This window comes from Accipiter gentilis, chromosome 18 (assembly GCF_929443795.1).
Source record: "Accipiter gentilis chromosome 18, bAccGen1.1, whole genome shotgun sequence".
NCBI classification, from domain to species: domain Eukaryota; kingdom Metazoa; phylum Chordata; class Aves; order Accipitriformes; family Accipitridae; genus Astur; species Astur gentilis.
The window spans coordinates 7,822,409-7,845,371 of record NC_064897.1 but is presented as its reverse complement, the minus strand read 5'-3'; the positions used below and the strand labels follow the sequence as shown (position 1 = coordinate 7,845,371).

Sequence of the window (22,963 nt, the reverse complement as noted above, 5' to 3'; positions counted from 1 at the left end):
ATTGCCTGTGAGAAAGTAAGAAAAAACATGCCTCTAGGATTGTCTCTCTGGTGTTCCCCAGGAAATGAATGAGGCCATTAAACACTGTGCTATCTGCTAGGTAGTAAAGCGGATTGAGAAGAAAGGCCTTGCCCTGTATCATACCAGTCCAGTGACAGCTTCACAGGTTTCTTTCCCATTTTGCTCACATCGTGGACGATAAAAGCGCTGCTGACACAAATTGATTTGGGCATTCCCTTGCACTGGTTGGCCATAAGTGTACCTAGGAGAGCAAGAGACACAAGAATCACATCATGCGGACTTAGCATGAAACCTGCAAAGATTGCACAGCAATGCAGACTCTAAACCCCTCAGGAGTGCCCAGAACACAGACAGAAGAGCATCTGGGAATTAGGTCCAGTTAGCCCTAGCAGAGTTCCCTTCAACAGTTTTTAGGCTGTTTCTGGCATCTTGTTAAAAAAGCCTGCTTTACCATTGTCTTGGTGTAGTTATTCCACAAGGTCTGAAACTGGAAAGTGGTGCTGGACTCAGGGTTGGGGCATCATTCCCTGCTGCTTGCTTTTTCTCATTCGTGTCATAAGCAAAGAAGGATGTTTTGGATAAAGATCCCTATACACCCCTCTAGCTCATGCCACCCTGCCTTTTGGCAGTGTCACAGTCAGTGATATTAATGATAGACTCTTCTTCTGTACTATTTCTCTCCTTTTCTGTAGTAATAAAAAACAATAGCTAGCGAGTATGTACCACTTGATATCTTCAAACTGTTGGACACACACAAACTCTCCCAGTTCTAAATCTGCTATGTAGCAGGAGGAGATTTATCACATTCCATGTCATGGAAGTCATAGCTAAAGGAATTGCTCTGACCCATACTCTGAATCAGCAGCAGGGTCCCTGCTTCCCAGCACAGCACGCCATCCTCTATCCTGTGTTTCTTGTGCACAAACATGTTGTTCTCAGCTGTAATACTTACGAAGCACAAACGTTCACCCTGACTTCTTCATCAAAGAAAGAAATCCTCTTTGGAACACTGGTTGTTACTTCAAATTTTGGCAGCACTGGGAATGCAATGCGAATATGACTGATCAGCAGTTGGATACCATAGACAGGTGTGTGTGTGTTAGACAGTAAAAAAACAATTGGCAAAGGCATCTTCACCAACAAGGGAGAGGAAATGGTTCAAAGAAAAGTCTACCTAGGAGCTGGCTGTAGGATATTATCAGAGAAAAAAAATAACCTTTAGTGGTAAGGTGAATAAGTTCTTTAAAATGCAATAATAATCATACTAATAATGATAACAGCCACAGTAAGAACTGTGATAAATCACTTTAATTGGCTGTACATTTTCTTCAAGAGAAAGGTGGGAGTAATGTTGATGTCTCAAACTAGCTAAGCCCTGGACAACAGAAGTTATTACGCAATCCAGCCCCATTGAAGAAGAAAGGCAACAGATTAAGTGAAATAGTAAAATCAAACAGGTCACTGTCACTCTTTCTTTTCAGCTTATCTTTTGTCCCAGGTCACCAGCAATAATGCCAACATAGCTGGAAAGGGCCTTTTTCTCATGCACCTGTACACAGGAGACTGGAAGGTATGAAAGAGCTCTGTAGGGTAAGCAGGAAAGGTGCTTTACTGCCCTTACAAAAAACCCAAACAACTGAGAGTTGTGCGAGGTTTCTTTGGGAACTACTAAGGGAAACCTGCCACTATAAGATGAGAAAACTTGTAAAATTCAAAAGAACTTAGCAGCTCCCTTGATATGTTCTATTCCAAAGAGTAAGCAGATCACTGTGAGGGCTTTGGCACCTCTGCTACCCACTGTTTTCCATCTTGCACTTCCACTGGCTATCCAGTCTCCCCCAGTAAGAATCCAGTGCCTGTCATTTAAGCTGTTTGATAATATCTTCAGATTTCTACTGCATATTTTAGCCTAGTGATGACCTCCACAAAACAGAACGGGCCTGACTCATTCGTTTTCCTCTGAACAGATAGGGAGTGTAAGGCCTGACTGATAGGATGCGGATCCCAAAGTCACACACAGTGACTTTGTGCCAAGCCCAGAAAAGAATTAGACTCCTAATTTAATTCCTGAAAAATGCTGCCTTTCTCAGTATTTCTTTTTTCCCTTCTTGTTTTCCCTTTCTCCACCCAGCCCTCTCCAAGTCTTTCCTTCTCAGGCATGAAGTGGAGAATTCAAAGCACTTAAACTCTGCACTAGCAGCTCCTATCTGACTCGGGCAGAGCCAGCCTCAGTGCTGGTGCAGGGCAGTTCACAGCCTTTGCTTACCATATTCCTCCACCGTGAAGAACTGGTACTCTTTTTCACCTGACTTCTTCTCCACAGTGATGTGGTAGGACCCCAGAATAGGCTCTGAGATTAGTGGAAAGGAGAGCTGGACAATTCCATGCTTGGATGTTACCTCCAACCACTGGAAGATTTTGTTTTGCTCTGGATCCTGGAGAGTGGGAGATTGAATGTGAGTTTGGGCGAATGACATGTGCTCTGACTTCCCATTAATTTTCCAAATCTGTGGATTAAACAAGCCTAAATTTATGTCTAACTGGAAATTAGCTACACTGCCAGATGATCTCAGATCATCCAGGAATAGTACCTGATTGAAACTCATGTTGCTTATCTGTAGCTGTTCTAGCATGTCTTTCTGACTCAATTCCTTCTGTAAAATGGGAATATTATGCTGGTTCTTCAGGAAGTATTTTGAGATCTAGTGGTATGAAATGTGGTAGAAGACTGATTCATTGTTAGCCTGTCCCCCAGCAGAACATGATGTTTCAGGAAGTTACTATTCTTATGCCTGTATGAGAATGAGGCTATTTCACTAGCCCATTTACTGTAGTCCTGCCAAAGTAAGGCTACACTGAACACTCTGAATCCTAACGAAAGATGCAGCAACAACCCCATGCCATCTCTGACTCACATCTCCAGTTCTGCTGATTTCTTCTCCTCTAGTGTTTGATAACGGGTACTGCCACCGTTCAACCTCAAGTTCATTGGCTTTAGACACTGTGCTCTGGATGAGTCTCCCTCAGCTATTGACACTATGGGGAATGATGAAGCATAGTCTTTCCAAAGCAACTTGTGTTTTAATGACATGTTACATCTCTTACCTCAATGATGATTCGGGGATACTGGAGGAGGAAAAAAAAGAGAAAGAAAAAAAAAAATGATCAAAACATCAAGAAATTAACTGTGGAGCTTGAGAAATACTATAACATAAAGAAGGCTGTGAACAGCTTTCCCTGGATACAGAAGACTGCGCCAAAGAAACAATTTGAAACTCATGTCTGTAATAGAGTTAATTTTAAGAGGGTAACCTGTTTGTGAATTTATCTTTTCTACAAAAACATCCAGTCTTTTTCTACATATCTGGGGCAGGTGAAGTGAAGTGACTACAAAATCTGAGTGCTGTGAGAGATGTCCAGGAGTGCTTTCAGACCCTTTGCCCTCTATAAAGGCAGGGAAAAGATGGAATGTGAAGCTAAAGGGTTATGGCAGTTCTCAGGAAAACATCACGAGGCCTATCCCAGGCCCTTTTTATTAAATTTCTAATTGAGACTGTCTCTGTGAAGAGGTACTTCAAGAGGGTGCTTGAAAAATCTTGACTATCACTCATACTTACTGTCTCCTGAACAGGTCTGAACTGGGTATCCAAAGTCACCACACGAAACATCACTGAAAAAGTCATACGACAAAAAAAGGATCATTTACTTTAGCAGTGGTGAGTCACTTTCAACATACAAATGCAACAAAGTTTGCCCAGGCTTTTAGGGAGAACTAAAGAGCCCACAGAGAACTAGAAAGGACTTGATTATCTTAGCCGGTGAAAAAGAAAACTAAAATAAACTTGTCAGCTGAAATATCTTCAATTCTGACCCACTGGGACTAAAGTAAACTCTACAGTAAATACAAATACTCTTTAGTGCCTTCAGTTCTTCTTGAAGGACTCAGTTCTCTGGAGCATTTCCTACAAAACTGTTTATACAAACCAATTCAATGCAAAAATCAGAGAGAAGGAAGAATTTGTCCTTATTCTAAGTGCCAACCCTGTGCAGCACTGAAGTATAATTATACTAAAGAGACAGCTAACTATACCACAGCTAGTACTGTCATTTAAATATCATGATGGAATCAGAGCTGTGATTTACATTAGCAGTTAAGTAGAAAGAGCTTTTGACAGGAAATTACATGCTTACTTTATTTTTGTATGAATTTTATTAATTCCAGGCTTAACCTATTATTTTCTATATTTTTAAGGACACTTTTAATGTGACTGACCTCAGCAAACCTGGCAGAACTCAAGATGCAATTAACTCAGTAAAAACGCATGAACTCTACTCATTTGTTGCCATTTTGTGAATCAGTTCTATTTTTCACTGACTTTTGATGAGCCCAACCTCAGATGACAATTATACACTATCTGAAGGATTGCTCATGGTCGTTGCAGTCCATGGTCTTTTATTCCACAAGAGGAAGTCCTTCTCATTCTAGACCCGCCCTTGCCCTCAGTTTCCCAGGTCACCAGCTGACTCAAACTCCTCAGCCACCTTTTTGCCCTGGTTTGTAGATGGGTTTGTCCGTCTGGATGAAGAGAGTATTATCCACATTCTGAATCGCCACTGATCTTCTCTCAGCTAAGTTGACTCTGGTGCCTTTGGCAGAGAAGGAAATGAATGCTAGGGGGTCAGAAGTAGCAGGAGGAACCTGGAGACAAACAAAACCCCAGAGGAAAAGTGGTAAATTAGATATGTTGAGGTCCTGTGATGTGCAGGGCTCTTAAGATACTGTCAAGTGAGTCATAAATAACTTGCGCAAAGTCATGAGAAGCCCCATCTTTGCCAGTGAGATAGTCTCTGGGAATTTCTGCTGCGGAAGTCCCATAATCTGTCACCAGGTACTAAGGATTTAAGCCATGCTCTGTCCTACGCATTTCCCCGTCTCATGTAGCTACCTGCCTATATGCAGGTTGCCCCAGGCATATAGTTCAATTCTGAAGTGTTTTCTCCTGCTGCATTCTGGAGACCTAAACTTGGGACTTGTTTGTCATATCTGTCCAGATCTTGCAGAGTCACAGGAAAGGGAATGAGCATGTCCCACCTGGGCTCTCCAGCTTGGCAATTATAACAGTCCCACAGGGCGCATGCATCTGTGATGGCAATCAAAAGCTTTTTTCTATTCAGAGTGAATGGAGATGGAAAGCCTTTCTCCAGATTCCCCCTACAACCCATATGTCTATATTGTCAGCCGTTCCAGCACTTTATCTTTTTTTGTCCTATTCTCTGGCCACACTCTTCATCTTCTTGCCCTCACTGACAAGAAGAGTTGCACTCAGAAGTAATTCCAGCTTCTACACCACCTCTAGTAGTCTCAAAAGAGAAAATACCTTGAACTCGCAGCACTTGAAGAAATCATTCTTTGTCATGGATTCCTCAAAGAGAGTCCTCCGGATACTGCCATATTCCAGGACGATGCTCAGGGACAGAGGCTCACTGAGGTTGTGAAACTGCACACAAGCGGTCTGTGGAGAGTCGCTCCGTACTACTGTTGGGACCAGCAGCACATACTGACTGCAAGAAGGCAAGACCAGATCAGAGAGCTCGGTCATGGAGGAAAGTCAGAGAAAAGAGGAGAGGAAAATACCACAGAAATGCCATACAGGTGAAGGAAGCCATGGTCCAAAGCTTGCTTGAACCAGTGGAAAGATTTCCATTTCTTTCAATGAATTTTGAATAATATGCTAAGAAAGTACAGATGACAATTTTTTTTGTCCCTCACAGTTCTTTCTGAGCTGAAAGTCTGGCATCATTCTATGCAGTCTTTTACCCAGCATAATACTGAATCTTGCCATTCCAGGTATTTACACAGCATTTACATTTACATTTGATATCAGTGACAAAAATATTAGTTAACGGTTGCAACAGATTTTTATTTTATTTTTATCTGGATATCTCTCCCTCCAAATAAGAACTGACCTATCATAGGTCAATCAGCATAATGCACAAGAAATGATCCTGCTTTTCAATTTTGCAGAATATTCCAAGGAACACTCAATCTAACCTGCATGCTGTATTCTGTTTCCATGCTTCTCTCTCCCTGCATTGCTTTCTTTGCTTCTTTCTTCCATTGGGCTTTTTTAGTTATACTGGTCTCTATAATTAGGGCAGCCTTCTTTCCCCACATTCTTCCCCTGAAAAACATTCCTTCAGATTTGCTATATTTGGCTAAGGTTCTGTTGCTGGCTGCCAGTTCTCTGCTGCCCAAACTAGTCTTTCCAAATAATATATGACAGAATTGATGAGTTGGTTCTGCAGCACAACATTAATCGCACAATCTTTTCTTGGTAATCTGAGCCTTTCCCTTTTTTTCTCCCACAGTTTTGCTTGCTTATATTTGTTATTTTCACTTGCCCAGTTCAGACTGGATGATATTCAAAGACCAAAAAGTAAAATTCTTAAAACCAACAATGTATCTGAGAAAGCTAAACCTTTGACTTTCACAGTGTTTTCCTTAAGAACTTTTGAGAAGGGGATTTAAGCTCTAATCTTGGTGTATTGTGGATGAAATCTTCTGTTTGTATAAAGCCATGGACATTGACAGTGCTGTATAAGCTGTGACAGCACAGCAGGTGTAATACTAATACTAATATTAGTATTGCTATTCAGCATAGTCCCTACTACCAGCCATTATCCAGCCTCCTCATACACCAAGCTCTCTCTTTTGCTGCTGATGCATATCAGTCCTGATTATTAGTATTACTTGCTAGTCTAGTCTTGAATCTCCACCCCACTTTACCCGTGCACTTCAGACTTCATCTACTCCAGTTCTAGGTTTCTGTCATTCACATCAGATTTCATAGCAGTTTTACGACGGAGCGCATCATTCTAAATCATCCTTCAATGTCATCTACTTCAGACACATTTCAGAACCTAGGTCTCAAACATCCAGTTTATTATATAGCAGTGTCCCAGAAGAAATAAAGTGGTGGGAAATATAATAAAATATGTTAACATAAAAACACAGATTGTATGATCTCTTACGGTTCAGAAGATACTGTGGCAATCCAGTTCAAGGACAGAATACTCAGCAGAATCCTTGACCACATCTCTGTCTGTGAAGAAGAAAGAAGAGAGACTGATCTCAAGTGGACAGCCTGTCTTCTGGCTTTTAAACTGGCCTGAGATGGTGCTCCTCCTCCACGGCTTCAATCATACTCTAACAAAAGATATCTACATAAAATTTGCATAGGTTCATCTTCCTCACTGCTGTCTGTTCTCACACTCCTTGAACTCTCAAACAATAGCTTAAGAAAGCTCTCATATTTCACATAGCTTTGTGAGGTATTGCAAGACAAACCGGTTCCTGCCCATCTGAATGTTTTATTGAAACCTACCTCTCTGATTATTGTGTCATTGGCTGAAGGCTCCTTAATGTTTCAACCTATTAGTATTTGCCACCGCTTAAGTATTTCCTTGTTCTGTGAAGATCTGTAGATACATCTCACAAACCAGAAGTAATCATAATACAGTGTTATTGCATGCCTGCACAGGGGCCTGGGCAGTAATAAGACAGCATCAGACTATAGCTGCATTCAGTATGGCACAGAAGGAAACTCCTAATCATAATCCGGATTTCTTACTGCGCACAGCAACATTCAGCAAGGAACGGTGGCTAGTTGTCTACCATTTTTGCCAGTGGTCAGGACAAGCGCATCTCTAGGGAAAGGCATCTGATAGCATTACTTCACTTGTTCACTCATCTGTCTGTCAGGCCACTTTTTCCCCCCATCCCTGCTCCCCCCATCAAGCAACTTGTAAGCTTGTTGGTGAATTTTTAGTAAATCTGACCGAGAAGAAGTTTCAGAATAATCAAGATACAGAATCATAAAATAATTTAGATAGAAAGAGACCTCCTGACATTATTTGGTCCAATCTCTCCTTTTAAGCAGGGCTAGCTTCAAAGCATGTCCAGTCATGTTTTGAATATCTCCGAGGACAGAGAGTCCACATCATCTCTGGACATCTGCTCTCATGCTTAACCATTCATGTTGTGAAGATTTTTTTCCTTAAATCAGAATTTCCCGTACTAAACTGGTGTCTATTGTTTCTTGTCCTTTCACTGTGCACCACTGAGAAGAATCTGTCTCTGACTACTCTGTAATCCCACTTTACATAGTGGAAGACTGCAATTATGTCCCCTCTTAGCCTTTGTTTCTTCAGGCTGAATAAATGAGACTGTCTCAGGTTCTTTCTGTAGGTTTGCTCCAGCCACTGACCATCCCAGTGACCTTCCACTGGACTCCCTCCAGTCTGTCAACGCCTTTCTTGTACTGGGGAGCCAAATCTGGACAGAGAACTTCATTGGTGGTCTCACAAGTGCTGAATAGAGGCGAAAAATCAATTTCCTTGAGGTGTTGGCTACACTTTTGGTAATACAGCCTGAACACAGGAAAATAAATAATCTATAGTAATGGGGGACTGCATTCACACTCTTACATAGGAAAAGAAAAAAACCCCAAACCCCAAACAAAATAAGGTAGCCAATCAACATGTCTGTAACGGCAACTTAGGGAAGTCACTGGCAATTTCCCTTCCTCTTCCTCAGCCAAACAGGTGATGCATGGGAAGAGGAAGCTGAGTATACTTTAGGAGTAATTAGGGACATGAAAGAGACCTAGGGGCACTGAAAAAGGTGTTAGGTAATGCAGAGTGGGCCTGAAGTTATTTCAGTGGTAAGGGGTATGAGAAAGAAATGAGGACTACTGTAGTGATGTGGTACAAATGGATGTGAGACTGTTGAAAGCCAGATTCTATCAATTTCACTTCTCATGATATAATACATTCTTGCTAATGATTCAGCCATACAGGAATTATTCTTTCCATAAGCATAGGTGATACCCTAAACGACCCATGCCTAACCAGCTCACCTACACATCTTTCCCAGAAGCTTTCTGATGACCTAGTTAGGACACAAAGAAAACTGCCCTGGTGCTGCTGGAGCTAGTTTATTCCTACTGAGTTACTAGTGAGAAATATTGCACAAAGCTTCCGAGAATGACCTGACATTAAAGTGACAAAGCTGTGTGGCCAGTGATATTGCAAACAGTGCAGTCCCATGGTCAAGAAAGCTACCACATCAGCTGTAATAAGGGCAGAAGACAGCTAAGAATATGTTGCAGACACGTTTGTACTTGCAGCTTTGAAATGCCTCAGACCCCATGTCTTACTTTAAACAGGTACTAAGTAATAGGCAAAAAAAAATCAAGGAGGGAGAAGAAAATGGCAATCAATTCCAGGGCCCTGGTGCAAATTGCTCATCCTTTATTTAAGTGTAGCATGCCTTTAGGATGAATGTAAGAGGGCTTTCTTGTTGATATGAAGAAAAGAAAAAGATAAAGCATTCGAAAATTGAAATCTTAGAAGACATTATGTTCAGACCAATTGAAGAGCACATGTTTCTTGGGAAACAAGCTATTGAATGCATTACTCTAGTGAATTTACTGATCCCAGAGGACGTCTTTATATTGTAGCAATGTTGTGATAAAAAAGTAAGCTCAGATCTTTATGCACATCACTACCATATCACGGATAATTCTTAAGAAGACCACAGTGCAATGGGGAAATTATTCCATTTGTCTTTGGTAGGAGGGAAAAAGAAGAAGTTTTGGGTTATATGATTAAGAAACTAGGAGCAGGAGGGGATTAATCATCTGGAAGCATGAAGATCAAGATTTAACATGGGGGAGATAATGAACCTCACACTAAGCAGCTGTTACAGGACAGACACACAGAAGGTGCCTTGATACAGGATGTCGTCTAAGCAATCTGTTGACCTTAGACTGGCCCTGCTTTGTATTGGCGTAAGGAAAGATGTAATTGGAGATCCTAGTTTGGCTAGAAAATTGATGAAATGAGGAACAGTGCCAAATGCACTTCAAGACCCAAACAATGCAAATAAAGACTTAAGTATCACATATGTACCTGGTTTTCAAAGCAGAGTCATGTGGCATGCTCTTTGTGTGGCAGAGCATCAAGATGTCTTCAACTCATTCAGTTCAGACTTCAGAAAGTTACTGCATTTGCTCTCTTTTATGAAGAAATTTTATATATACATACATTTTTTTTTTCCATTCTTTCTCTAGATGAGTCAGAGGGATGATTGTTGAAGTTGCATTGGTAACATATGTTTTTCACAAGTTAGTTTTCTTTCAAATAAAGCTGAATGTGCCAATTCATTTTATTACATCAGATGCACTTGTCCTCTTCTTCTCTTTTACACTGGGCATACATAAACAGCAGGGCAATGTAAAGTTTTCCAACTAACATTGATCCCACTCACTTTCTGGGAGCAGTTAGGTTCAGTGTTTTGCATGTACACTGCACTCACAACAGAGAATTCTTTGAAATTGTGACTAGCCCACCACTGATACCCCAGCTACCTTGTGTAGAGCATCTCAGATGTCCTTACACTGTGCCAAAATGCCCAGTATAGCTGTATGTGCAGAATCCAGGCACGAGATGTAGTCACAAATTAGAAAATAAACACATCAGAGAATGTCCACGCTGCATAGTCTGAAAGTGGAGTTGAGCCATTCAAATTTTCAGTCAATACAGATCTAAGTCATGTTTTCCTTTGTGTCAGAGAAGTAGCAGGAAGTTCAGTGGAAATATAAGCAGCTTTCAGCAGTGAAGCCTTGGATTTTCCAGAGGAATGAGTAATACATAATTACTTGTTTCTCTTCTATGGCTCCACTTTACATTTGCATAACACTTGAGGACTGAGAGTACTTTCTCAGTCATGACTTCACCTGAGATGAAGTGCAAACAACCCACCCCACACTACAATACCTGTTTTATTGTCTGGTTTCTTTCTCTAAAATAGGTAGATGTGGGGCCAGAGCCCCAGCTTCCATTTCACTTATGCAAATACCCTCATCAACAGTGCCAGGCTATTTGCTACCCTGTGATCTTCTTAGGAAATTCTAATCTGAGAAATGTTTCCCCACAACGCACTTATCAAACCCACTCTGACAAAACATTTTGTTTTAAAAAGCAAATGTATCTCTGAATAGCATTGCGTATGTCTCAGAGTTTGGATACTTTGGATAAATTTGCCTACACACAGCCTTCCACTCTTCCAAGGCATGTACCCATCTGCAAGCTTTTAGATTTGCAAGTGATGGTATTTCTCAGAAAGTTTGCTGGCAACAGGCAGCTCGTAGTGCAGTTGGTAGACTATGCTGTATCATTTTATGTTTAATGGATGGAACATTTTTCTGATAGTGCTCATTTTCTATAATAATAAAGATCAGGTAATATTAAGCATTGTAACACTGTTACATTGGGAAGAGTAAACAGCACACTGTTCAGTCCCTGCAAGATCTTTGTTACAGACAGACTGATAGTAAATTAACTAGTATGCTGTCAGCGTCATCTTTCTGGAACATATTTTAGCCCTGCCTATGAAAAATAAAGTATTACAACCTCATATGGCATGAAACACATGAAATACCATCCATTTTTCTTGATTTATAGTGTAATGTATACAGACATCCTTGAAAAAACCCTGCTGTGTCTAAATTGAGGAAAATAGGGGGACATAAACATAACGAGGCGGGCCAAAAAAAGAGTTTAAAAAAGACTAGCAAAGACAATCAGAACTAATAATCAATCTTTCTCCAGAAACAACAGGATTAGGAAGCCTGCCAGAGAATCCACAGAGACACACAATGAGAAGAACAGAAGATGAGGTCAAGAAGAGTGCAGGAGCAGTGCAAACAATAACTATTATTCTCTATTGTTTCAGTTTATTGAATAAGTATTAAATATTACTGTATTTAAATGAACACTTTGATATCAAAATTTAATTTCTCAAAAATAAAATACCCAACAATCTATGGACAATGTAATTCTGATGCAGTAATTATATTGCTGACATCCCGAATTTGCTCAAAATCTTGAACCAATGACATACTGATGTAACTTAAGATTTGGTTATTACAGACCTTTGCCATAAGGGACCGTGAACATGTATTTCACCTGATCACAAAGGACAAAAACATGTGTCGGGGAGCCTTTTAAAGGGTAAAAATAATTTTTCCTTCAGTAGAAAAGTTTTCCTGTCTTCACTCTTTTCCTTGTTCCCTTATTCATATTGTTCTGCTGCTTTAGGTAGATGGGCAGACTGACACACTGGGCTTTAAAAAAGGCAAACAGTAATTGAGTTAAAATAAAGAAACATATCTGAGAGCTTCCTTTTTGAAATGTCAGCATGTCAAATTTTGGATTCTATTACAAAGAAAATGAATCAGAATCGGTTCCCTCCAGATTCAGATTCTAAATAACCTCTCACTCCCTATGGTTGAAGGAGTTCATTTGGGTTTCATAACTAGTTTTTCTTTTAAAAAGACAACAATACACCAGCCCCCAGACTAGCCCACTCAACAGTCTCCCATTTCATGGAATCCCCTTGTTCTACCCTTTTGGAAACATCCAAACTCTGTAAATCAAAGGAATATTTTACAATCACAGGAAAGCCAGGCTTGAGACCTAAAAACATTGCTGGTTTTCATTCTCTGGGATGATTGGGATGATCCTTACCAATAGACATTTCACAAGGTATGCTCAGGATGAAGTTGTATTTGGTCCATGAGCCAGGACACACTCCCACTGCTCACTCTATAGCATCAGCTAGAATCGAGTTGGAACACGTGCCTGAGAGCAACAGTTCCCCAGCTGCATGGTCCAATAAACCACGACCGAACAATCGTGAGGACAAGTGGACTACCACGTGCAGGTAGCCAGGCATCTCGATCATGAAACTTCTAATTGAAAACACCACAAAGACTAGATGATCTCATGGATAAGCTGGGAACTAGTTAATATGGTCTTATGGGCTGCCACTGGTTCAGTGGAATCGGTAGTTTAAAGACATAAAAGATATCGTATAAAGTGATGTCATCCCTCTTTGTATTTTAAGACCTAATTTTCCCAGTCTTTTGAGCAATGCATTAGTAATAGCTCCAACACATGCCTTGCAACACCGAGATTTCCATTTAGTACAAGACATTTTTCAGGTGTATTAGTTCATCTAAAAAAGGCTTGTGGGCTTTTGAAAACTTCTTCCTGGTAATATGAAACAACTGCCACATGAGTTGTTTCAAGCCACAGGCACCTCCTGTGCTACCCACTGTAATTTTGCAAGGGGCAGCACTGAGTGAGCTAATCTGTAAGCAACAGGATGCTGGAGAAGTCTTCAAGATTGATTCTTCAGGCAGCAAAACCAAGGCTTTTGCATCCTTTTCCATTCTGCCTGAAGAGCCAGTCATTCTTGTAGGGACCAGGGACCAAACACTCTGCAGCTCAAATCACTTTGTGTGTCCACCTCACTTTTTCCAGCCAATAAGTTCACCCTGCAGGTCATCTGTAGCCTTGATGAACTTGCATTTTCCAGAAGAAACACTTTAGATGCTACTAAAGCCTGAGAGGGTTTTACAACCTTTCTACCACTGCGTACCTTCACACAACACCACTGCCACAGGTACAGCTCACATGGTCGTTCCCTGCCCCTTCAGCTAACACTTCATCTTCTGGGTATATCTGCACTATCAGATCACTTGGCTCCATGTCCTGGGTCCTAGTTTGTCCACCCTGCAGGGACATCAATTCACCACAGGGAACTACTTCGGAATGAACCAACCAGTTCCTTCCAGGAAGAAACCTAGGTATGGTTCTGGAGATAATTCATACAAGTGCAAGGAGTGCTACTGATAGTCTTGATGGGTTGGACCAGAGTACGGTAGGTCCCCTTTTTGCTTTGTCACTAGGCTTTGCCCTTGCAGTCACCCCCACATGTCTCCATTGTGCATTTCAGGACATGTGACACTTAAACTTGTGGATTGCAGCAAAGCCTTCATGTTACTTCTGCATTTAGAGAAAAGACTTGGGCCTAATACTGTGCAATTCAGCCACTCCAATCTGTTCTAGAGACCTAAGTGGGTGGACACGGGACATTTAGCATCATGTAGTCTGTTCAGAGATCCCTCCAGAAAGAGGATGGATTTAGCAATAGAGGTACTGTCTCTGTTGTCTCCTTTTGACTGCCCTTTGGTTACAGCAGGAAATATGGGAGCGTGATGTGTGATATTCAGGCAGGTTAGTTTTCTCTGCAGCAGTGGGGGGGATATCTATTTACATCCCTCAGTGGAGTCACTCTTTCGTGTTGCTAACCTGAAAACTTGCAGTTCATACTGAGTAATTTGAGCTTTGCAGGTTTGCTTTTAGGGTAGTGACCAACAGCAACTAACCAATGGTGGGAAATGCTTAGGTAAGACATGCAGGCTCTGAAGTGTAATGTAAGTCATCCTAATTTTGTTTAAAAGAAAAAATTCAGCCTGTAGACAGGGAAAGTGAAACAGTGCAGTCAAGAGTCTGGATCTTGATCAAAATGTGTCAAATACAAAGTGTAAAGCAGATTCCCATTTCCATGCTTTAATTACTAGAATGTTTTTTCTCAGTCAGCCTGCAGTTGGGACCTGATATTAGAAGAGCCCTGGGCTGCACCACAGCTGATTCAAGACAGCAGCAAGAACTTCATGAGTAGCTCCCTTCACTAGTTAACAACAGCAGCCCAATGCTGAAACTCATCCGATGTTGGAAGCTGGATGTTTTCTCTCTTACAAGGACGAGTAGCTAGTTTCTACTGGCGAGATCTGGAACCAAAGGCCAGAATTGGATCAAAAGTGAATTTTAAGTCACAAAGTTAATTTTGGAATTTGTCTATCTTTATATAGCACATTTAAGCCATGGAGAGCATCGTCTATCTATTTTACCTGACCTGATAATATTTTGGTTTTCAAGAGCCCAGCTGCTGATGGGATCCACATTGTACATGTACATATGCATATATATTTCACATTAGTGGATCTCTATCCTGCTCAGCCAGGGAGGAAAAAAGGAGGGAAGCTGTTAATGCCATTCGTGTGCGTAGGAGTGTTCTGTGTGTCTGTGTAGAGCTGTGTGGCAGCCATGTATGTATATCTGTGGTGTGCATGTGCATTTGTGTGTGTGTGCCTACTGGGAATAACCACCTCAGCCTTGCTTCTGGTTGCACCTGGGGGCAAGGAGCTGCAGCAATTTCACCTCTGTTGGGCAGCCAAATTCTGTACTCCCTAAGAATCTTTTGCAACGTGTCTGTTATAAGGTGCATTTAAAGATTCAAGCACAAGCAGAGGCCTCTGTCTCCTGTCTGATCAGGAAGACTTTTCAGTAGAGAAAACGTTGAAGACATGAACAGAGCTTAAAAGCATGTTACGTTATTTGAAAACTATTTCTGTGTAAACTCGTAATTCAGGTCCTTTCGTAAGAGGAAAAGAAGATGAGCAGAAGCACCAGTGTCCCAGTCTCGCTCTATTAAGCAGTGTAAATCTTAGGAATTTATTAGGACTCCTAGCTGCTGAGTTGCTAAAAATAAGGCCACAATGCAAAAAAAAAAAAAAAAAAGGTTCCTTAAATTAACAAAGAAATGCTTTAAAATATAAATTGTATTCAGTGCTCATAGAGAACCTCACATATAACTGCATAACTGAACATAGGGAGGCCTTACTCTGAAAGCCATGCCTCTAGAGGCAGCATACCACTAAGTAGGAGCTTTACTTTTTTGTAGCTGAGAAACACCTCAGAAAGCCATTTGCAGCAACAGCTAGAGTAAGAGAGTAAGTCTAGGTGTGGCCCAAGCCTGCATTTTATTGTATGCATCTTTATTTTTAGTAGAAGTGCTTTTAATTGTATAAACAAGACCCAAATGCTTCACTTTGTTAGATTAGTAATTGCTCTAATTTTCAGTGTGCCTGAATCTGATAGGAATAAATCACATCTCTCTTGAAGCGGTGAATAATAAAGTTTGATCAGTGCTGGAAGCAAACACTTTGGGCCACCAACAACTGAAGGAAATTCTGAAGATCCCTAGAACTGGGCTGTGTCACCTTCCAGTCTACAGCCAGTCTCCTTGGGGACTGGTGCTGCTGCAGAAAAGGAGACGACTGAATTCAGAGCCCTTCTGGCAAGACTCACTAAAAGGATATCCTGAAACTGAAGGAATAAACCCTTATCACCAGTGACACTGGCCACTATGTGGTTTCTCCACGCTACTGTGAATGCCAGATGTATATTCATCATAATCCTGGATTATACTCTTGTGTTGCGGCCTTCTGACCCTAGTTCAGGCTGCATAGGAGGAAATGAAAAATAGCATTCCGGAGGGAAGACAAGAACGAGTCCTGCAACATAGCTCAGGACTCTCCTGCACAGAGGGAAATGAGGCCCTCTGACCCCAGTCTGAAGCAGAGCTGGTACAGAGATGATGCTGCAGCCATGGGATCTTCCCCTGGGTCTCTTAGACAACAGTGCCAAACCACCCTAACATGACGTGCAGGAATAGTATCATTATAAGCAATGATTACAGTTTTCATAATCTGGGGATGATTACCCAGTAATTAAGGAGCAATCACGCAGAGCTCTTTAAATGACATCCCTTGCTGTCCTGGGACTGCCAGGTATTGGGAGTGGTGGCCATGGGTGTGGGGCGTGGTGCACCGACGAGCCATCGGGAAGCCAAGGGAAACTGAATGCAAAGCTGTGGCTGGATAGATGTTCCTGCGTCAAACAGAGCAAGGCAAATACCGACAAATGCTGCAGACAATGGCTGATAAGGAGAGAGGCTGCGAAGGGTGCTGAGGAGATGGAGGAGGGCAGCATGTTGGTAGGGATGACCCCAGGCATATCTCCTGTCAGCAGGCTGGGGTGGGATTTGGGCAACTGATGTCTCAGGGAGACCAGGAGCTGCCTGAAGACCTCCTCGGCAAAGCCACGACACCTGCAGCTTCCCTACCCTGTGCCTACGGGGATGCTCTGGCTTTCCAGGCAGCAGGCAAAGCTCTTCAGCCAAAAGAGGGAAGAAGTGCATGTTTTACTGTAGCAGTCCACAGAGTCAGTAGTCTCTGTAATTTGTCTACTTCTCTCTTACTTAATGGCCCCAAAGGGAACTGCTGGGCTGTGGGGACCCACCAGACTCAACACGCTGCTCCTCCCTGTCTGGCTCCTGGTGGCTGAGGAGTGCCAAGAGGACAGAGACCCACGGAGGTCCCGGGGGAGCGGCCAGGCGGGCAGACTCCCCAAGGACCCCCGGGCAGCTGCCGTGACTGTGGGGAAGTGCCCAGGACTGGGCTGGTGGGGAGGGACACGGAGCGACTGGGCTGGGGTTGGGGGGGGTGCAGCGCTGGTAGGGGATGGTGTGTGCCCCTTGTGTCCTGGTCATCGGCAGGGCTGAGGGGACGAGACCTTCTGGAGCTGGCGTGTCCCTGAGCTGTCCCCTGCCACCTGCCCCCTGTACCCCCAGGCCTTGGCACGACGAGGTGAGGCTCGAGAAGGAGGGGGAAGCAGCTCTCACAGTGGGGCACCGGTGTCCTGAGGATCCTAGCAAAAGCACGCCCGGGAAGCTCTGTGGTCAGCACAGCAGTGCAACGAGGCAAGCCTAGTCCCCTTGCTGGGCTTTGGCGATGATGACCGCATGTCTGATGCTGCCCGTCATCTCCTCATTAGCTTTCCTTCTTCCTCTGCTCGCACTGACTGTGCTGCGTTGTGAGCCTCTGCCGGGGATTTTTTCAGCCGGACCGCCAAAAATTTGAGGACAAGGGATTTTGCAAGGTGACCCGGGGTGGCTGCGTCACTGAAGAGAGGCAAGAAGGTGCTTGCAGGGTGGGCGCCAGCCAGTGGAATGGCAGCATCACACTGTGACTTGAGGAGATCTAGAATAGCTCTTGTGCCTCTGCTAGCCAAACCAGCATGAAAACCCAGAGGTGCTGCTAGCAGAGTTACAATGCACCTCTCTGCCATCAGTGGGCAAGCAGCGTGTCACACCCAACATGAAAATGCTCTGTAAACTCATGACACGAGGCGCTGAAGCAAGGAGAAAGTAAGATTTGGGTTAATTTATACTGGGGAGGGAGCTAGGGAGCATTTCAGTGAGAAAGGGCAGGTCTGAGAACTAAACAGACCAAAATTTCTAAAGCTGTGAGTGGGGTAGGAAGCATCACCCCTCAGATAATTTACACATTTTTCTCATTATTTGGCGCACTTTCTTTTAAATATCTCTGGCAGCATATTCAGGCCTTCACAAGGCATCCCAGATATCAGCTGCTCTCAAGCAGATGCAGCCGATGATTAATTCATAGTCCTACGCTGAACTCTACTGGCAGGTTAAAAGCATGTCACTATTGGAAAACAACATTCATGTGTAAACTTGTTTCTGCTGCAGTCTACTGAAATGAATAAACTTTACTTGAATCAGGCAATTAATGTTTCCATGCGTACATTTTTTCCTGAAGCCTCGCTTTGTACTGTTGGGCCTGCTTAAAAGGACATTTGGCCCTTTCTGGGGCAGGACAGCTCCTCTGCTTCCACTTTTCACAGGTGGGGATTGCTCCCAGCAGATGCGTTTTTTCAGGCTGATGCTGACTTGGAATTTACATGATGTATTTTGTTGTGGTGCTTTTTTATTAAACTTTCTTGTGCAGTCCTTGAATGTTAGTTTTTGTCTCTTGCAGCTGGTGTCCCTCTTCTCTTGCTGAGTTAGGAGTTAAAGACAGTGGTGTGTCTCAGGAGAGATGGAATAATGCAGCAGCCTTTGCTCAGTCTGCTTCGAAATTGAACTTGCAGCTTCTCATGAGCTATTCTATAGTGTTCTTCCATGCTGCTGAATTGCTGTGGGATGCACTTCTCCTCAGGAAGAGTGAGCAGTGAAGTGAACTATATCACTATGTGCCTTCATAATTGCTTTTGCTCCTGTGAAAGGGCAAATGTAATAACCGGGCCAATTAGTTTCTCTCAAGATTTACAACACAGCTTTCTTACTTGCAGCATTTTGAAGGAAGATGGAAAATTCTCTTTCCAACTCACCAGCTCTCTGCAGTTGCTAAAACGTGCACTTGACTTCTGAGTTTCAGCCAGCTTGGATTCTGATGTGCTTTCTTCAGGCTGATTCAAAGTGTGGTTTGGGTAAGAGCTGCACCTGTAATCTGTTTCACATGCTGCAAAAAGGTGCTGCGAAGATGGTTTCCAAGGGACTTCATGATACTGAGTTGTATTCTGGATTTTGACCTCTTCATCCAGCTGGAGAAGGAGAACATGCATGTTAGCTGAGCTCTGATGTTTATACACCAAGTCACTGTATCTCTTTTCAACACCTGGCATTGGTTGAGCTCTTCACTTGCAGCTTTAGACAACCTAGGCTTTGAATAGAACCACATAAAAGTAATTGTCTTTTCAGCTGCTGTCTCTCTAAAATGGAATTGAACAGTAGGAGAAACACGGGTAATTGTTTCTGCTGAGTTTGTAGTCAGAAAATAAGCCGTATCAGACAGTTCTTAATGCGTTGCATTATTGCCAGACTGTAGCATTGTCCTCTGAGAGCCAAAAGCAAATGTCATCAGGGCAATCTCCAAGTAGCACAGGGGTGGCCCAGTTCTGAGCCCAATGCTTCTTAGTAGGTTGGGGAGTTGCCTGGTAGGTGTTTCCCTGCGCAGGAAAAAAGACCAGTCCTCAGCATTAAAACTTTACAGACTGAAAAATCACTGCTTTATCTAATAATGATGCTTGAGTGGTAAAGTTCACTGGGATGCACTTTGCTCTGTTTTTTCATACAGAGTGCTGATGCATAAATGAGGACTCTTCAACATTACATTTTATTTTCCTTCTGTCACCCTCTCTTGTAACCATGTGTCTACTTGTTATTTTCTTATGCTGTAGGACTTTGCGGTCTGCTGGCCATATTGTTAAAGTTTTCGCTTGCATAAAGAGTTGGATGAAAAAGCAAGCAACATTTTTTTGTGTGTTTCGTGTTCCTGCAAATACATAAGGATCTGCAAACTGGAGAGTAACCGCAGCAGGGGTGTATGGGCCACATGCTGAGTGCTGTGATACCGCTAAAAAGGAAGTACACTTTTCAAACACCCAGCTCATTGGTCTGGGTTGGGTTTGCAATTTTCTGTCCTGTTTTAAATTTTAATTAAAATAGCCAGTTATATAAAACTGTCAGTGTTCTATAAATAAGTGAAAGAAATCTGCTCTGTATGCTGTCTATTTCTGCTGATTGTAGATCTGCTCTACAAATTTCAACACCTGTGGCGCTGACAGGTTTGGTTTTTTCCACATTTGGCATACTTGATTGTCTGCTTTGAAATGTGCATCTGAGTTGCCTTTGTCACTGTTGTAAAGCACTAGCATCCAAAAAGGAAGGCTGTTCCACTGTTCTGCTGCTTGCCCTTTGGGAGGATCCAGATTGAAGCCTCAATGATGCTTGATGTCCAGAGCTTCCAGTCTGAGCTGCACGTGTGTTTACATGGCAGAAGAAGTGTAGCTGGTAATATGTGATTCTCCAGTACAGGTAGGTGCTCCAGTATTCAGCTACTGGCTCTGAATGAGGATGACCTGCAGGGGATAAGATGTGGGTCCAGTGGTTTTGTCATTTCACGTGCTTTTACTCCTTCTGAAAACATGCACTGTTTTAAATTAGATTTTGAAAATGGCAATCTCCTTTTTTCTTTAAAAGAGGGAGGTAGCATTGGCAACCAAGTTCCACCTTTCCCATAAGTCTGTGGAATCCGTAGTGCTGTAGGTAAACCACCTGCAGCAGGCCAGCAACCGCACATCCTCATCTTAACTTCTTTCTTGGTGTAGCAGCAGTTTTCCTGCTGCAAGTTGCTCTTAACCCATTGGAAATGGGATTTGACTGTTGGGGGGACATTGACAGAGTCATAGAATCATAAAATAGTTTGGGCTGTGAGGGACCTGCAAAGGTCATCCAGTCCTTGGGTTTGAATAATTTCTGAGATCCAGGAAATGGAATAACAGGGTGTCTGTACTAGGCTCGTATATGTGATACCTCTTGTGGTAGTATATTTTGATTCTAGAGATGTTATCTCCTCTCTGATTGACTGACGGAACTGAGTCACAACATGATTTGAAGTTGGGAGCTAAGATTTAAGAAAAATTTGCTTTTCAGTTGGCTTTTAGTTTCTCAAGCCCCACGATTATATGCTGCTCTTCTGAAGGCATTCTGGAGTCAAATTAGTCTTGCTCAGGCGGGAATCAAGGTGTTAGATGCAGGCTAATATCTCTGTAAGCCATGCTTATTAGCAACACGTAGCCAGCACATTCTAACTTTTTATGCATTCAAATACCATTCTGAAAATAGCTAGTTTTAAGTAAAATCATCTATTCACTCATGGAAGTGAAGGCAGGAGCAGAAATAGAGGCTCAAAACCTTTCTGTTTCCTTGGAGCTACTCTGTACCACATGAGATTAATTAGGACACCAGCATTTTTAACAAAATTTCAATGTAAGAAGTTTCAGATATCCTCTTGGCTAATAGCACAAATAGGCATCAGTTTCTGAAACAATGGCAAAATCTGACTGGAGGAGGAAGGACATAACAAGGTTGAAGAGATGAGGGACTATTTGCCTGTTAGAACTAGAAACATCAGCTAAGAAACCTCTTTTTCCTTTGCTCATCATTCAGGATGAAGAGATTATTCTGAAGACAGAGACCACTTGGTTTTATCCCAGGGCCAAGCCACTGCAAGAACAATAATGCAACTTGCAGGAGCAGCATGTGCCAGGCACTTTTTGAGATCAGACTAACTGGAGTTGCTGTCTTGGTGCTAAGTGGATAGAAAAGTTCATTAATATTGACTTCTGCCTACTGCTATTTACCTTCTCCCTTCCTCCGCTGCCCCCAAGAGAAAAGGAAAATACTATTTTGCAACTTTCCCCAGCTCTGAGTATTCTTCCTTTTTGAAGATCAGACCATTCATTTGAAGAGGCAAATAAGCATAAGTGGCAATTAGCTAGCAACTGTCTCAGTTTTCAGATTCTGGCAGACTTCTAGCAAGGGAATTTGTAACTGACATAGATTTCTTTGAAATTGGAGTTGGGCTTCTCAGTCATTTCAGTATTGCAGAAACTGCTTTCCTTGGTGTCTAGCTTTCTGAATGGGATTGAGAAAATCTTGGCAAGGCACATTCAGGTACTGCCCCTATCTGAAGCAGCTGTTCTCAGGAAATGCTGAGGCAGAGCTGGGCTTGTCCTGCCCTGGATTGCTCCAGGCCTTCCTTGGCAGTCAAACACTAAGCGCTGCCAATGAAGTAGGCTGGATTTGCAGTCTGAGCTGAACTGGAAGAAGTATCAGGAGCACTTGGGAGCCGCAGACAAATCAAATGGGCCTGTCTTGCAGTATTACAGTGGGTTAAGTAATTTGGAAGGGTGACCATGTCACATTGTCCCTGAATTTCGGAGGCTGATTCTGAGCTTTGGTGCTCCTCTTTTCATTTTCAGCTGGAAAAAAGCCACATATGTGCAGATATGTGCATGATAGTGCATGTTTTTTATCAACTGGAATTAGCTGGAATCATGGTTTTTCAGTAAAACAAAATAAAAAACAGTAGAGGCCAAATGCTAACAGTTTTTAACCTTGTTTTCAGGGGTGGAAAAAGCCCATTTGGACTTGACGCAAAATTCCCTTTGTGCTGCAAGTGTTCAAATCAGCGTGTCTCTGTGCACATGCACGTAGGCATGTGCTCTCCAATGAACTTTCAGTTTTCATGGAGACAGTGAAAAGCTCCAAAAGATTAATGAACTTTCTTATTTCAGTCCCCAAATACTGTCTCCTTTCTGTGATCTGCAATAGGATTGTGCCATTTACAATTTGGGACTTTGCTGTAAGACTGTTCTGCACATACACCAGGCACAGACTTGCTCCCTTCTGAAGCAGAAGCCAAGGACTTACAGAGAGCAGGTAGCTCTGGAAGGGAGGGAAGAGATGTTAGCCCGAAAGGAATGATGCTTTGTTATTCCTTGAGTATTCTGACTATTTTTCTTGAAAACCTGAATTTATACT

At 42.5% G+C, this 22,963-nt stretch overlaps 1 protein-coding gene across 1 annotated transcript in view; it reads right to left on the bottom strand.

Annotated features, from left to right (window-relative positions):
• Positions 1-22,963, bottom strand: part of LOC126048081 (ovostatin-like) — an 84,648-nt gene that overhangs the window by 25,289 nt on the left and 36,396 nt on the right. The window contains exons 3-10 of the mRNA XM_049822571.1: positions 7,054-7,124; positions 5,400-5,583; positions 4,564-4,720; positions 3,639-3,691; positions 3,127-3,147; positions 2,288-2,456; positions 974-1,058; positions 145-262 (exon numbers count right to left, since the gene is read on the bottom strand). Coding sequence (XP_049678528.1) covers positions 145-262; positions 974-1,058; positions 2,288-2,456; positions 3,127-3,147; positions 3,639-3,691; positions 4,564-4,720; positions 5,400-5,583; positions 7,054-7,124 — 858 coding nt within the window. The remainder of the gene's footprint in view (positions 1-144; positions 263-973; positions 1,059-2,287; positions 2,457-3,126; positions 3,148-3,638; positions 3,692-4,563; positions 4,721-5,399; positions 5,584-7,053; positions 7,125-22,963) is intronic.